This window comes from Pteronotus mesoamericanus, unplaced genomic scaffold, assembly GCF_021234165.1.
Source record: "Pteronotus mesoamericanus isolate MK-2021 breed Mesoamerican mustached bat unplaced genomic scaffold, CSHL_Meso_final contig_20, whole genome shotgun sequence".
NCBI lineage: Eukaryota > Metazoa > Chordata > Mammalia > Chiroptera > Mormoopidae > Pteronotus > Pteronotus mesoamericanus.
The window spans coordinates 22,104,675-22,119,300 of NW_026555085.1; the positions used below are offsets into that span (position 1 = coordinate 22,104,675).

General features: G+C 35.6%; 1 protein-coding gene across 5 annotated transcripts in view; it reads left to right on the forward strand.

Annotated features, from left to right (window-relative positions):
• MLIP (muscular LMNA interacting protein) overlaps nt 1-14,626 on the forward strand; it is a 231,554-nt gene that overhangs the window by 156,551 nt on the left and 60,377 nt on the right. For all 5 annotated transcript variants that reach the window (XM_054569496.1, XM_054569500.1, XM_054569498.1 and 2 more), the window contains one exon: nt 5,570-5,614. In XM_054569496.1, the coding sequence (XP_054425471.1) occupies nt 5,570-5,614 (45 nt within the window). The remainder of the gene's footprint in view (nt 1-5,569; nt 5,615-14,626) is intronic.

Sequence of the window (14,626 nt, forward strand, 5' to 3'; positions counted from 1 at the left end):
ATAAAAGGAAACCCTAGTACACTTTGGTGGAAATGCAGACTGGTGCAGCCACTGTGGAAAGCAGTGTGGAATTTCCTCAAAAAGCTGAAAATGGAACTGCCTTTTGATCCAGTGATTCCCCTGCTGGGACTATACCCTAAGAATACCAAAACGCCAATTCAAAAGAACCTATGTACTCCAGTGTTCATAGCAGCACAATTTACAATAGCCAAGTATTGGAAGCAACCTAAATGCCCATCAGTAGATGATTGGATCTACTGATCTAAAAAATTATGGTACATATACACAATGGAATAGTACGCAGCAGAAAGAAAAAAAGAACTACTAAACTTCGCGACAGCATGGATGGAACTGGAGAGCATTATGCTAAGCGAAATAAGCCAGGGAGCGAAAGACAAATACCATATGATCTCACCTATAAGTGGAACCTAACCAACAATACAAAGATGCAAGGAAAATAAGACCAGCAACACTGAAAGGGAAAGACACCAACAGAGACAAGAGGGAAGGAGGGTGGGGCGGGGAAAAGGAAGGGAAGAGGAAAGTCAAGGAACATATAGCAAGGACTCATGGACAAAACCAAAGGGGAAGAGCTGAGGGAGGGAAGGAGGAAGGGGGCAAGGGAAAGTGGTGGGGGGTAAGCAGAGACAGATGTATTTGAAAAAAAAAGTTTCATGCCCAAAAAAAAAAAAAAGTTGAAATCTCTAAAAAAAATATTCTCCACTATATTTATATACAAATAAAGGTCATTTTCTCCAATTTAGCCATCTCACAAACTCCCCTTGTTGCTATGCTTGGAAATATTGCTAGGCTGGAGTGTTTCAGAGGTGATGTGCAATGATGTAGTCATAGATCTCAGGCTAAGAAATAACTTAAAGCCAGGTCTGGGTTCAAATCTGCTCTCATAGGATATAACCAGAGATTTGATGAGTTAAGGAATAGATGTAACAATTTAAGCAAGAAATTCCACTCTACTGATCAGACAGTCATTTATTTTTCTCATTGTTTAGAAATGTTTCTAAGGTGTGCTCATGGGAAAGGGGTTGAGAAGGGAATGGGAGATAATTATCCAGTTCTGCTAGATGAGGAGGAAGAGAAAGGATATAATGAGACATCATTTATGCATTCTATCCTTCTCATTTTTTCAGACCTCATCAAGCATAGATAATGGTGCCATAAGCTAGGCTATAGAATATAGATTATGGGATTTTGTTTCGCAGAAGAGCCATTCTTACACTCATCTCTAATGTTCCTCACAGTCAATATTAACAAGAATAGACATGAATGACAAAAAGCTTAGGGTTGTGTTGTTAAAATATAATTTCAAGTTCATTTTTAGGTACTTTATGTTCTCTACCTTAATTTAATTGACTGACTGACAGTTGTTCATGTAAAGTAGCCTCTTCCCTGCACTCACTGCTCTAGTTTCAACTCACCAAACAATATTTTCTCATTTTTTTGGATAAGAATTGCTACAATTTTAATAACGTAACTATAGCTACAACATTTAATAAGCATCATTAACCTGTATTAGGCAAGGAGAGGGAGTCGTCTTAAAAGGTTTGATATGATTGGGTTAGTGGAAAGAATCTGGTTTATATTCATGAAAATACTCATAAGCCAATATTTTTCTTTTTTGCTGAAGGATCTGCAGTGGCATTATAGTTATTTACTCTACCCTGAAGTTCACATTTATTATTTCTATCCTTCCTCTGGGAATAGTTTCTTGTAATAGTGATATAAAGTCCATTATATTAGCTAAAATAAAAATGTACTGGGGATGTCTAAAGCATCTTATTGTTATGTCATGGTCTCCCGTGAAGGAATTTTGGGGGCTTTTAGAGATTGGATACAAAGTTATTTGAGTTTTTCCCTAATTTAATTAATATGTTTGCTTGAGCATTTTAATTTTTCCCCTATAATCATTTGGTATTATTTAGCTCAGTGTATTGATAAATGTTAGTAATATAATTAAATTGTGGAAATGCTTTATTTTTAATGTATAACCTCTTCTTTCCTATAGTTACTGAGATGAAAATTTAACTATATTTTGTTTGAGTCAAGATGCACTTAATTCAGCATATTTTACAGTAGGTATTAATTAAGCATAGAGATTCTCTCATTATTGCAATAATGAAAAATAAACTAAAGGGAAAAAATGAAGATTTTAGAAGAAATCATTATTTCTCATATTATGTTATGAGGTTAAAAACAAAACTCTAAGTGAACAGAAAAAAATGCTATTGTCAGAAACAATAGGTATTGCAGGAAATGCATTTTAAGGACACATGCATAGGAGGATTTGAAGCGCAGTGGTAAGATTTACTGGAGTATAAACAAAGGACACCATGGTGTACACACAATGTCTCATCCATGACAAGGTGGCTCAGCTCCACCTCACTGAGGAAGAAGTCCTGCCTCTGGGGCCACAGGCCCACACTTGTCCCTACCAAACCTAGGAGAAGGGCCAGGGCCCAGAGCTGGTGTGCCACTATCCCTGTATCCAAGGCTCCAGTCGTCCAGCACAGTCTCTGTTCCCGGCTGGCCAGCTCTTGGAGCTGTGCTATGGCCCAGGGCTGCTGCAGAGACAAAGCACGAACGTGGGTGCTACTGAGATGAGTAGGCTTTCTTTCAAACTATCCAATCTATTTCCTGAATCTCCACAGGGCTATGTTAGTACCTCCCCCTATCCAGTCCCTTTTCCTGAATCTTCCTGGGGGTTGTGCCCTTATCCTATTGAATATTTCCCCGGGTTTCTCTCCTCCCCTTTATGGTTTCCATTTTTGCTCCTGCTGTGCATTCCTCATAGTTAAAGGATCTCCCCCCTCCCAGGTCATCTTGGCTTCTATTATACATGCCTCAGCAGAAGAATTCCCCCTCACTGTTTATCTTTCCCCCTGTTAATCTAGGGAATATGCTGGTTGTTCCTGGGGTGATTGGAAAGCCATCTCTCCTGCCTACCTGGCAATTAGTGTCTTTTTGGTGGAGGATCTGGCTGTTTCCTGGAGTGCCTGTTAAGCTGCCCTTTCCTAGTCAATCTGGCTTAGTTAAATATCTAGCTCACTTCTTTTATCTAAGTTTTAATATCTAACTAGCTGCCTACTGTAACAACACTGTGATGTATATTCTGAAAGACGATTTTCTGCAGCACAGAATAGCCATAAACCTCAGTGCACACTACCTTGGTCTATAGCAGTTAGAGACGGGAGCACTTGGCCAAGACATCCTGCTGCCACAGAGCAGCCAGGAATGGCAGGAGGCAGTGACTATCCTAAAGAATGGCATGACTCAAAAAGCGGAAAACAATGTTGGACACAGTGTGAGAAGAGCTGTAGGTGCTTTTTCATTACGCTTGATGAGTCACACGCCTATATACTTGGGAAGACCATAAGCACCACTATGTTTTCAATATTCAATGTATTTAATCTGTCAGAGAGTAAAAGCCATATTGACACATCTATAATAAACTCTAAAAATGTCTGTTGTTTTAAAAACAATAGAAATGTTTAGGAACACAACTTTATTATGTTTTAGCTATGTATATATATAATTATGCATCTTTATGTTGACTATTCTCCATGAAAGTTGAAGGTTTAGCTGATGTGGGAACTCAGTCCCCCATTTAAATGCAACAATGCTTGGTAAAATATATGGTAACTACTAAAATATGCCTATGTAACCCAACTAAAAGAAAGATAAACCTCTGAATGCCAGAAATGAGGTAAGAGCTTCAAGTGAGAGTGTTAAAAAGAAGCTAAAGCTCCAATGGAATGTAGGTACTTCAGAACCTATGAGCTAAGAGCCAGGAGTTTAGATTTTAACTTTCACTACATAGCAAGTCCTAGGACCTCTAAGATACAGAAGCCTAGAAGGTCACAGTGGACATAAAACATGGAACAAACAAACAAACAAAAGGATAAATCCATCTATTATCTTTACCCTACACTCTTAGTTAGTAAAATAGACATTCAACCTGTGAAACTTAAAGACATGGTCATATGCCACCCTTGAGATTAAGTAATATCGGGGTGATAAAGTGGAAGCAGGTTCAGAGCTAGTAAAACTCTTAGGGCCCAAGAGGGTGAATTTGAAATGTATTGTACAGATCATTTTCCAACCAAGGTCTTCTCAGATCCCTACAAAATTCATCACCAGTTACCCTGACTGAAGATGAACTGAAAAAAGAAAGCCATAAAATGACTAAAGATTATTGTGGGGGAGAGGCGTTAGAGAGAGTCTGTAGATAAAAGAAATAGTAGATTTAGCAGTGAGGGACTATAGAAAAATCTGGAATAAATTTATACATATATTAAAAATATTAAAATAGTTGATAGGAGTTCCAGTTAACATAAGAGATTTGAAAAAGAACCAAATAGAACTTCTGTAAGTCAAAAATAAATTCATTAAATATAATTTAATTGCCATTTTAAACATACAGTTGAAGAAAAATTAAGTAACTATTGGGCTTATATATGGAAACCATCAAGAATGCAACATAATGAGATAAAAAATATGAATGGGATTTTATAGAAATGGCAGATGGACTGAAAAGATCCAATATATATATTTAATAGAAGCTCCATAAAATGGAGATTAATATAATGGGAGAAAGGCAACATTTGAAGGGATATTTATGGAGGATTTTCCAGAATTGAAGAAAGATATGCATACTCAGAATAAAGGAATATACCAAGTCCCACAAAAGGATACAAAGAAAGATATCCACACTCAGAGACATCATAGCAAAATTACAGAATGTCAGGGATCAAAAATACTAAATCCTAATCAAATGTGTAGACAACTGATCTACCAAGTCATGATGTTCAGACTGACAGCCGTAACCTAAGCCAGAGCCAGTGGATGGGACCATCAAGAAGCTGCAGGACAGCAGTTGTTACCTCAGAATTCTATATCCAGTTAAATGAAAACAAAACAAAAATATTTTCAGATAAAGTTCTGGAAAAAACTACTAGAGCATTCACTTCAATAAGAAAAACTAAATTCAGACTAAAGAAGTGAAATACAGAAACCAAGGATGAAGAAATAATACCGCCCTCCTCTTTAATTTAAAACAACTTAAAAAAAAACCCCAACAAATCACTTTATTTCATAAGTCATGAAAACTTTGGGTTTTTAATGTATAAAGATACTTAAAGAAAAATCTGTTTTTGTTTTAATTTGCAGTAAATATAAATATCCAACAATGCTGATATGCTTAAGTAAAATGTGGTACAGAGAATTCAATATTATATGATCTTGAAGAATTTTAGATGTCTTATGATAATGCTTATGCTAAAATGTTCATGGAAATCAATGTATAAAACATCATATTTACTATTATGTGAGCTGAATTAAAACACATGGGAAAAATGTAAGGCAATGTACCAAAAATACTCAAGGACATTTTTGGTGACATAATATTTTTCCTTTAATTTTATGGTTTTATGGAATCTTACAATGAACATATTACTTTAGTAATAAAAAAACTTCAAAGTACTTAGTAATATAGATATATTATTTTATTAAATTATGAGCTTTGCTAAATAAACACCATGTTTATATTTTGCAGGCAAACCTCTCCTCACCATCCTCTACAGTATCTGAGAGTCAGCTGGTACGTATCTTCTCACTAAGTCATAGACCTACTTTAGAAATTTCTGATCCCTCAAGACAACTTTTTCTATCCAAAAGTGAACTGAGAATAAATTTACTACATATAAGTTTACTTGCTTACTTTTCTAATAGAAGTTTACCGATGCTTTCCTAAAGTTCAATGGCAATTGTTTTGCAGGATACAGACATACATAAATCCACACATAGACCTTATTTGCCAGTAACTTTCATTCTAGCAGTGGCATTAGAATAGACTTGGTGGGGTCAGCAGCAAGATATTGGATTTTAGAGAAGGAGAGAGCTCACTTCCTGATGGACGAGGTCGGAAGAGGGTTCAAGGAAAAGGTTATGTTAGATAAGGCAGGGTAGGATTTGGCCTTAAGAAAGTGGAAAACAAGGTATTTCAGAAAGAAAGATTATCATGAGGATGGTCTGGATCAGTGATGAGCAGCAGAAATATAATGAGAATCATAAATGCAAGCCACATATGTCATTTAAAGTTTGTTAGTAACCACTTTAAAAAAGTAAAATCAAACAGATCAGATTCAATACTATATTATTATTTGTTCGATTATATTATATATTATATTCTGTAACAATGTATTATTTATTATTATATATTAAATAACATCTTGATAATGATAACATATATCATCATTTCAACATATTATCATTATAAAATTCAGATATTTTACATTACTTTTTTGGGATACTGTCTGTGAAACCCGCTGTGTATTTTACATTTACAGCCCATCTCAAAAGCAGACTAGCCGCATTTCAAATGTTTGATGCAAGGACTATTGACCACTGTTCTGGAGACTCTAGAATCTGTTCTATATAGATAAAAACTTGATTAAATTGGAGAATTACTTTTTCCTAACAAATTGAAACCATGAAGTAAGTTACCTATTACTAGTTAGAGATTTCCTTTGTAATTTTAATTTTTATTGTTTTTAAATTGAAAATTCCTGAATAATATGCATGTCCGGTGAAACTAATGAAAATTTCTAGGCCCCTTCCAGCCAAGATGGAGGCATAAGTAGGTACACATTGTCTCCTCACACAACCAAAAGAAGGACAACAACAAATTTAAAAACAAAAAATAACCAGAACCATCAGAAAATTGAGCTGTAGGGGAGTCTGACAACTAAGGAGTTAAAGAAGAAACATTCATCCAGACTGGTTGGAGGGGGGAATATAGGCAGCCAGGGCAGAGAGGACGCACAGTAAGGCAGTGTGGCTGGAGGACCGGGTGGTCCCATATTTACATGTGGAAAAACTGGGAGGAACAGCTGGGGAGCAAGACAGACTGCACAATTCAGAGTTCCAGTGCAGGGAAAGAAAGCCTCAAAACCTTTGGCTGTAAAAATCTGTGGGGTTTGTGGCAGTGGGAGAAACTCCCAGCTTTACAGGAGGTTCTTTGGAGACACCCACAGGGTCCTAGAATGTACACAAACCCACCCACCGGGGAATCAGCACCAGACGGGCCCAATTTGCTTGTGGGGTAGTGGGAAACATGACTGAAAGCTGCTGAGAGCCGAGCAAGTGGCATTGTTTCCTCTTGGACCCCTCCTCCACATACAGCATCACAACACCAAGACCTAGGTTGCCCCACCCTGGTGAATACTTAAGGCTCCACCCCTTCCAACCAAACAGGAGCACAGAGACAAAGAAATATGGCCCAAATGAGGGAACAGATCTAAGCTCCAAAATTAGAACTAAGCTATGAACAGATAGCTAGCCTATCAGATGCAGAGTTCAAAACACTGGTGATCTGGATGCTCACTGAATTGGTTGAATATGGTCACAAAATGGAGGAAAAAATGAAGGCTATGCAAAGTGAAATAAAGAAAAATATATAGGGAACCAACAGTAAAGGGAAGGAAACTGGGACTCAAATCAACAATTTGGAGCAGAAGGAAGAGATAAACATTCAACTAGAATAAAATGAAGAAAGAAGAGTTAAAAAAAAAAAAACAGGAGAGGCTTAGGAACCTCTGGGACAACTTTAAATGGTCCAACATCTGAATCATAGGGGTACCAGAAGGAGAAGAGGAAGAGCAAGAAATTGAAAAACTTATTTGAAAAAATAACAAGGAAAATTTCCCCAATCTGGTGAAGGAAATAGACTTCCAAGAGACTCAGGAAGCTCAGAGAGTCCCAAAGAAGTTGGACCCAAGGAAAGACACACCAAGGCACCTCATAATTACATTATCGAAGAGTAAAGATAAGGAGAGAATCTTAAAAGCAGCAAGAGAAAAGGAAACAGTCATCTACAAAGGAGTTCCCATAAAGCTATCAGCTGATTTCTCAAAAGAAACCTTGTAGGCAAGAGGGAGCTGGAAAGAAATAAAGTCATGAAAGGCAGGGAACTACATTTAAGGTTACTCTATCCAGCAAAGCTATCATTTAGAATGGAAGGGCAGATAAATTGCTTCCCACATAAGGTCAAGTTAAAGGAGTTCATCATCACCAAGACCTTACTGTATGAAATGTTAAATAGACTTATCTGAGAAAAAGAAGATCAAAATGTAACAGTAAAATGACAACAAACTCACAACTATCAACAACTGAACCTAAAAAACAGAAACAAACTAAACAACTAGAACAGGAACAGAATCACAGAAATGGAGATCAGAGAGGAAGTCAAGGGAGAATGGGGGAAAAGGTACAGGGAATAAGAAGCATGAATAATAGGTACAAAATAGTCAGGGAAGGGTTAAGAATATTATAAGGAATGGAGAAGTCAAAGAACTTATATGCACGACCCGTGGACGTGAACTAAGGTGGGGGGAATGCTGGTAGGAGGGAGATGTGCAGAGAGGAGAGGAATAAAAGAGAGGAGAAAAATGGGACAACTGTAATAGCATGATCAATAACATATATATTAAAAAAAGAAAATTTCTAGTAAAGCAGTTTGAGACATTAAGGAAACAAAATCATTATTTAATACTGATTTTTTCTCCTTTAAAAACAATTGTTTTAGTGTCCTACTTCCATGACCAACAAAATGACTTGTTGTTTTCATGCCACAAGGACAAAACTATTTTTATTTTGTCGGAAAAATCATAAAAGGGTAGTTTAACTCTTAAAATAACCTGATTCAATCAAACCACTTGGATATGTTGGTGTTCATCCCAATAGTGCGTATATATGGAATGTGTTGGCGCGCGTGTGTGTGTGTGTGTGTGTGTGTGTGTAATTTTAATGTCAATTGGTTTTGAACAGTGGTAGGCAGTATAATGTTGTTGAAAGAATGCTGGAATGGGGGCCAAAAGATCCACCCAGACTTCCTGCTCTGACACTAACTACTGGGCTGACAGTCGATAAGTCATGAATCTGTGAGTCTGGGCCTCAAACTCCTAACTGAACAATGAGAGCATTCTCTTACATAGGAACTTTCCAAGCCTTTCTAGTGTTGTGAGTCTGTCATTACTAACACAGTGAAGTGAAGGAGTTGCCATGGAAACTAGTACTGCAATAACATAATAAAGCTGAACAGTTTCCCACTTTAGATATGAAAATATTACTACAACTATTTTAATATTTCAAATAATGACATTTTTCTTGAGAATAATGTTGAAAATCAAGAATATTTTTAATATTCCTCATATGCAATTGTACTCAGTAGTATAATAAATACAGATTTTAGATAGTGAATGATTAAATATATACTTAGTTATATACAAATATTTTTTGGGGGGTATATATATTATCAGGCTGACATATTTTGAGAGTTCTTGGCTTAATATTTTAAGAAACTTTCAAAAAGGCAAATATATATAATGACTTTATAAAATAGGACATAGTAAAAGCAACTCATTGTAAATGTAATATATAAACCTCTTCCTGTATTGTAAAATAATTCCATAAATTCTATGTATTTGTTCTCTAGGGAGAAAAATACAAAGCATTGCTTTGACTGACTTTGATGATAATTTCTTTGCATTTACTTTAGACCTTTTCTCTAAAGAGTTCAAGGAAATTTTTTACCAAGTTTTAAATTAAATTTTAATACCCAAATGCCCTTGAGATATAGGTGGGTTTGTGAAGTGATTGTAATCAAGTAAGCTTATCACATAAAAAAAAGAACATTTCCTGCATTGATATAATTATTTAATTCAATCACATTGACTTCATTTCATGACATTAACCCTGTACTTACATTACCTGGGAACAAAATAGATTAGAAATAATTCCATGCAGTGATGTTATATGGCATTTGCTTTTTAAGGATTTATAATATTATTACTTTTAAGTAATATAATTTATAAATAACAGTATACTTTTTCACTTTTATGAATTAATTTTCAATATTTGCCATAATGAATTCTCTTCAGGATTAAGTTCTGAATTAATAAATAAGAATGCTTTTGAAAAATAAAATTATATACATGTATGCACACATAAATATGTGCTTATACACACATATAGATGCCATATGACAGGTAATTCTGATGATACATATTGCTTTTTGTTCACATATGAATCCATGTGCGTGTGGAAGGCAGAAAAACAAAATTACTGGGAAACGTGATAGATTATAATTAAATTATGTAAGTGAATATATGTTTTATATAAGATAAGTAAAAATTATTTGACTCCTATTTTAGGCAAGAAATGTAATAAACTGGTTGAATTAAAAGTATGTAATAAAATACTGTGGCAGCAAAAGCCTAGTACAGAAGCCATTTTGTTTTTGAGAATTGGCTTTTTAAGAATATATCACTTTTTCATAATCGTTTTCTTTTTAACTTGGCTTACGCATTTGCTTCTTTACACTGCCACTGTGCCAATTCAACATTGGAATAAAAAAAAATGACCTGACCCCTACTCTTTTCATTCTTTACTCTGGAAGCCAAATTATTTAGTAATGAGCTCAGAGATAATAATTTGGGGGCTATTATGAAACTAATTCACCAATCTGTGCCTCAGTTTCTTTTTTTCTTTTAAGCAATATCACAGTACATCAAAACTGGAAAGAGACTGAGAGTTGAGGGTATTGGAAATACCTATCTATAAAATGGGGATTGGTATAACTCCTCTGTCAACCTCAAGGGGTTACTGTGAGGCTCCCCTATCATAACATGTGAAGCTGCCACTGCAGCCCTGTATAGATGGGAGATGTTATTATTGTACACAAAATCTCTAAAATATTATCTCTGAGATAATATGACAGACTATTTTTACAGATCAAAACATAGACTCACAGTGTTAAATACATTATCTAAGAACAGTGTTCGTTGTCACCCCTGTTCTGTGTGACTTTCAAAAGGAACTGTTATGGATTTTAGATAACTTGAGGGGAATAAGGAAAGGTTGATGAATTTGGGGAACCAGGGCTCTGTGAAAGTGTGGCATTCATTGGACATCTGTGTCAGGCTTACGATTTAGCACTGCCTGTGAAGATGTGATCATTTACTGAAGAGAATGTTGGGCAGGGCCAATAGGGTGTGGAGCTTTTGCACCTGTGTATAGTGCTCCCTCTAGTATAACAAAGAGAACAAATGAAAGAAGAATCTAGGTTGAAACTTCACAAATTTTCTTAAGTCCTGAGTTGAGTCATCACAATATTAACAGAGGCTGGACCTTTCTTCTCTGGATAAGAAAATAGGTAGGACCCTGGCTGGTGTGGCTCAGTGGTTTGAGTGCTGACCTATGAACCAAAAGATCACAGGTTTGATTCCCAGCGCACATACCTGAGTTGTGGGCCAGGTCCCCAGTAGGGGGTGTGTGAGAGGCAACCAATCTATGTTTCTCTCACACATAGATGTTTCTCTCCCTCTTTGTAACCTTCCGTCCCCTCTCTCTAGAAAGATATAAATAAAATCTTTAAAAAAAAAAGAAAAGAAAAAGAAAACAGGTGGGACTCTGCAAGATGGGGAAACGCCAGCCTTTTTTCCTTGGAGGTAGATAGAGCAGTGTGGTTTAGATGACATTTGGCTTTTGCTTTTAAAATTTCATGCCATTATAAAATGTTCATTGTTGCCTATGATGGAATACTGAATCTAGAGAGTACAAAGCAATAGATTTTAAAAATAAGCCACATGGCTATATACAGGTAAAAGCAAATGCAGTTTCCTGGAACACTGTAGAGAAGAGTGCTTAAACTTGCAGATACTTCGTCCCGGGTTCTGAATGCCAGCTGATGTGTACTGTTTTAGTGGTGCATGACTCATCCCTCTGAGGGCTCTTGAAGTTTCTGTTGTTCAGAAAATGTGGCCCTGAAAGCTTTTTTGTAGAACTGATGTCTTCAAACTTAAGAGCAGTTTGTCCTTGACCAGTTTTTTCTTGACACAACATACTTAAGTGCTACAGCATTTATCATATACACCTCCTCAGGTTTGAATCATGCTATTGCCTTTTCTCTACCCATTGAAATATTCAATTCAGCCAATCTATGTTGTGTATATTCCATAAAAAAATTTTTGAGCCATGGTATGTGGTTTATAATTATTGAAATCTTATGGATGTTTACTTTTGTGCAACTACCATAGTAATTTTATATATATATATATAAAATTTTTTTGGAAAAAAGACACATAAAGTAGGTACTGCTATATATTCATTTAGTATCATTTAGTATTAATGCTGTATTATAAATGTAAAAAATAGAAAAAATTCTTTCAAATTCCTTTTATGCTGTTTTATTTTTCTTTATAAAGTTCTGTCAAGCATATTATCACATTAGAGTCTTACAATCACTTTGTAAGTTAGTATGACAGAAGCTGTTATTCTGATGAAAAAAATAAACTGAAGTACAGATATCTATAATGCCATTTCAATAGTCCCATGGCTAATGGTTGCTATAAAAACCTGTTTTGTTGTTGTTGTTTTCTTTTTTCCAATATTAAACACTGTAGTGTTTTGACATTTGAGATATTTCTCTGAGAGGAAAAATAAAGGTGAAGAATTTGCTTCAAGTGTATAATTTTTTTTGGAAAAAGAATTAGAGCTAATAAACATTTATTAATCGAATGAGTAAATCAGCTATATGATTTAGAGAATAACGTTTTTGTCAACAGCCTTGACTGGTGGAATGTCTTTGAGTTTCTATGAGCTTGTTGCCACAGAAACTCCTTAAAAATTATTAAATGACACTAGAAAATAAAGACAAGATTGAAGCAAACAGGTGAAAGAAACAACTATGGCAGTTTCACAGACTCTTTGGATCTATGGGATTGGTAGAATTCCTAGCCAGGCTCACAGAATTTTCTATTTTTTGTGTTTTATTAAATATTTTTGCTGTTTTGTTACACACCTTATTTCATCAAAAGGATAAAAATAAGCCCTTGAAAACTGGGACCACCACCTCATCACAACCGCCTCAGAGTTTACCACTATAGTCAAAGGCAATTAAAAACATCAGTGCTAGTTGAAGTTACTAATTTAAGAAAGATGTTGCTCTAAGAAGCCATTATTTTAAAATATTAGTAATGGGTTTTCTAGGTCAGTAATGGCAGTTAATTTTCAGCTTTGGTCTCTAGCCAGAGGCAGTACTAACTTGTCATAGAATATGATTCTGAGTTCCACAGGGCAGAAACAGTGTCTATTTTTACCCCAGTGTCTATTGCCCCGAGTAGCAATGTTGAAGTTTAAGTGTATATTTGATGAATTATAAACACAAATGAATAGCAGGCCATTAAAACCTGCCCACAGGCCCTGGGGACTCCACATACTGCAGCTCTTGGACTTTTTCTCCCTCAAGACTAACAATAGAGTTAGGTATGGTCTCCTGAGTTCTGCCTCACTTTTGAATTCTCAAAAAAAGATGACAGTACTTGTCTTTTAGTTTTGATTTTTATTGCTTATTACTATAAGCAAACAGAGGGCACAAAAACCTTTTTTTTTAAATGGAGAGGGTTAAATTTTGTAAAGTCCCTAAAGAAGTGCTATCTGGCCTTGATTTCTTAAATTCATCAGAAATGTTAATTTCAGTCTTTTACTCTTTGAGAGCTGAGTCACAAATCCACTCCTTCTTTTGGTTCTCTATTGGTGAAAGGCAGTATGGATCTATCCCTCAAAGTTTCCTTCTCCAGGATTATACTGTAATAAAAAATTCAATACAGGAAAAATCATGGGAGATGCCCATGGATTTAAAGATGGATTTGAATAGCAGAAAAAAGCCACATGCAATAACTTTGTGTGATGTGATTCCTGAGGAGGCAGGAGTATAAATAATAAAATGTGTCATCACTCACTACAAAAAGACCTAATTATGAATTAGAATTATAACCTTTAGCAGAAAGTCCAGACAGGTTGAATGGTTTTTTCGAGATCATATAGTTGATTAACACTATTGCAAAAAATAAAACCATGTCCTTAATGCTCTCTTCCCACCAATATTATCCTGTTTCTTGGGAATGGATTTTTAACCAAGTCCAGAGAGACATCAGTATAAATTTTGATGGCTTGGCCACATAAACTATAGATTTCTGTAGGAGGTAGAGTGTGCAGGGAGTGTATGTTTGTGTAGAAGAAGAAAGAATATAGGGATCTGTATATTAAGCAGGAAAACATCAGGTCCTACATTGTTCCAAGGATGTTCTTTTGGCAGGAATATTAGTTTTCTTTCGATTATGGAAAAGGAAAACTGAATTTAGGGAGACTAGTAAAAAAGAAAGTAAAATGATACAGAATTGCGGAAACAATGGCCAAACTCAAGGATGTGGAAATTGTTAATGAATGGACATAGAAAGTTATAGAGAGATGGGTGTCTAAAAACTACTTTTTTAAATTATATTTTAATGATATGCTATTACAGATATCCAATTATTCCTCATTTCCCCTCTCCATGTAGCATCTCCCACGTACTCAGGCAATCCCCACACCATTGTTCATGTCCATGAGTCATGTGTATAATATCTTTGGCCACTCCATTTCCCCTACTGTACTTTGTATCCCCATGGCTAGCTATTCTGTAACTATTTGTACTTCTTAATCTCCTCACCTTTTTACCCATTCCCTTACACTCCCCTCCAATCTGGGAACTACCAAATACTCTTCATATCCG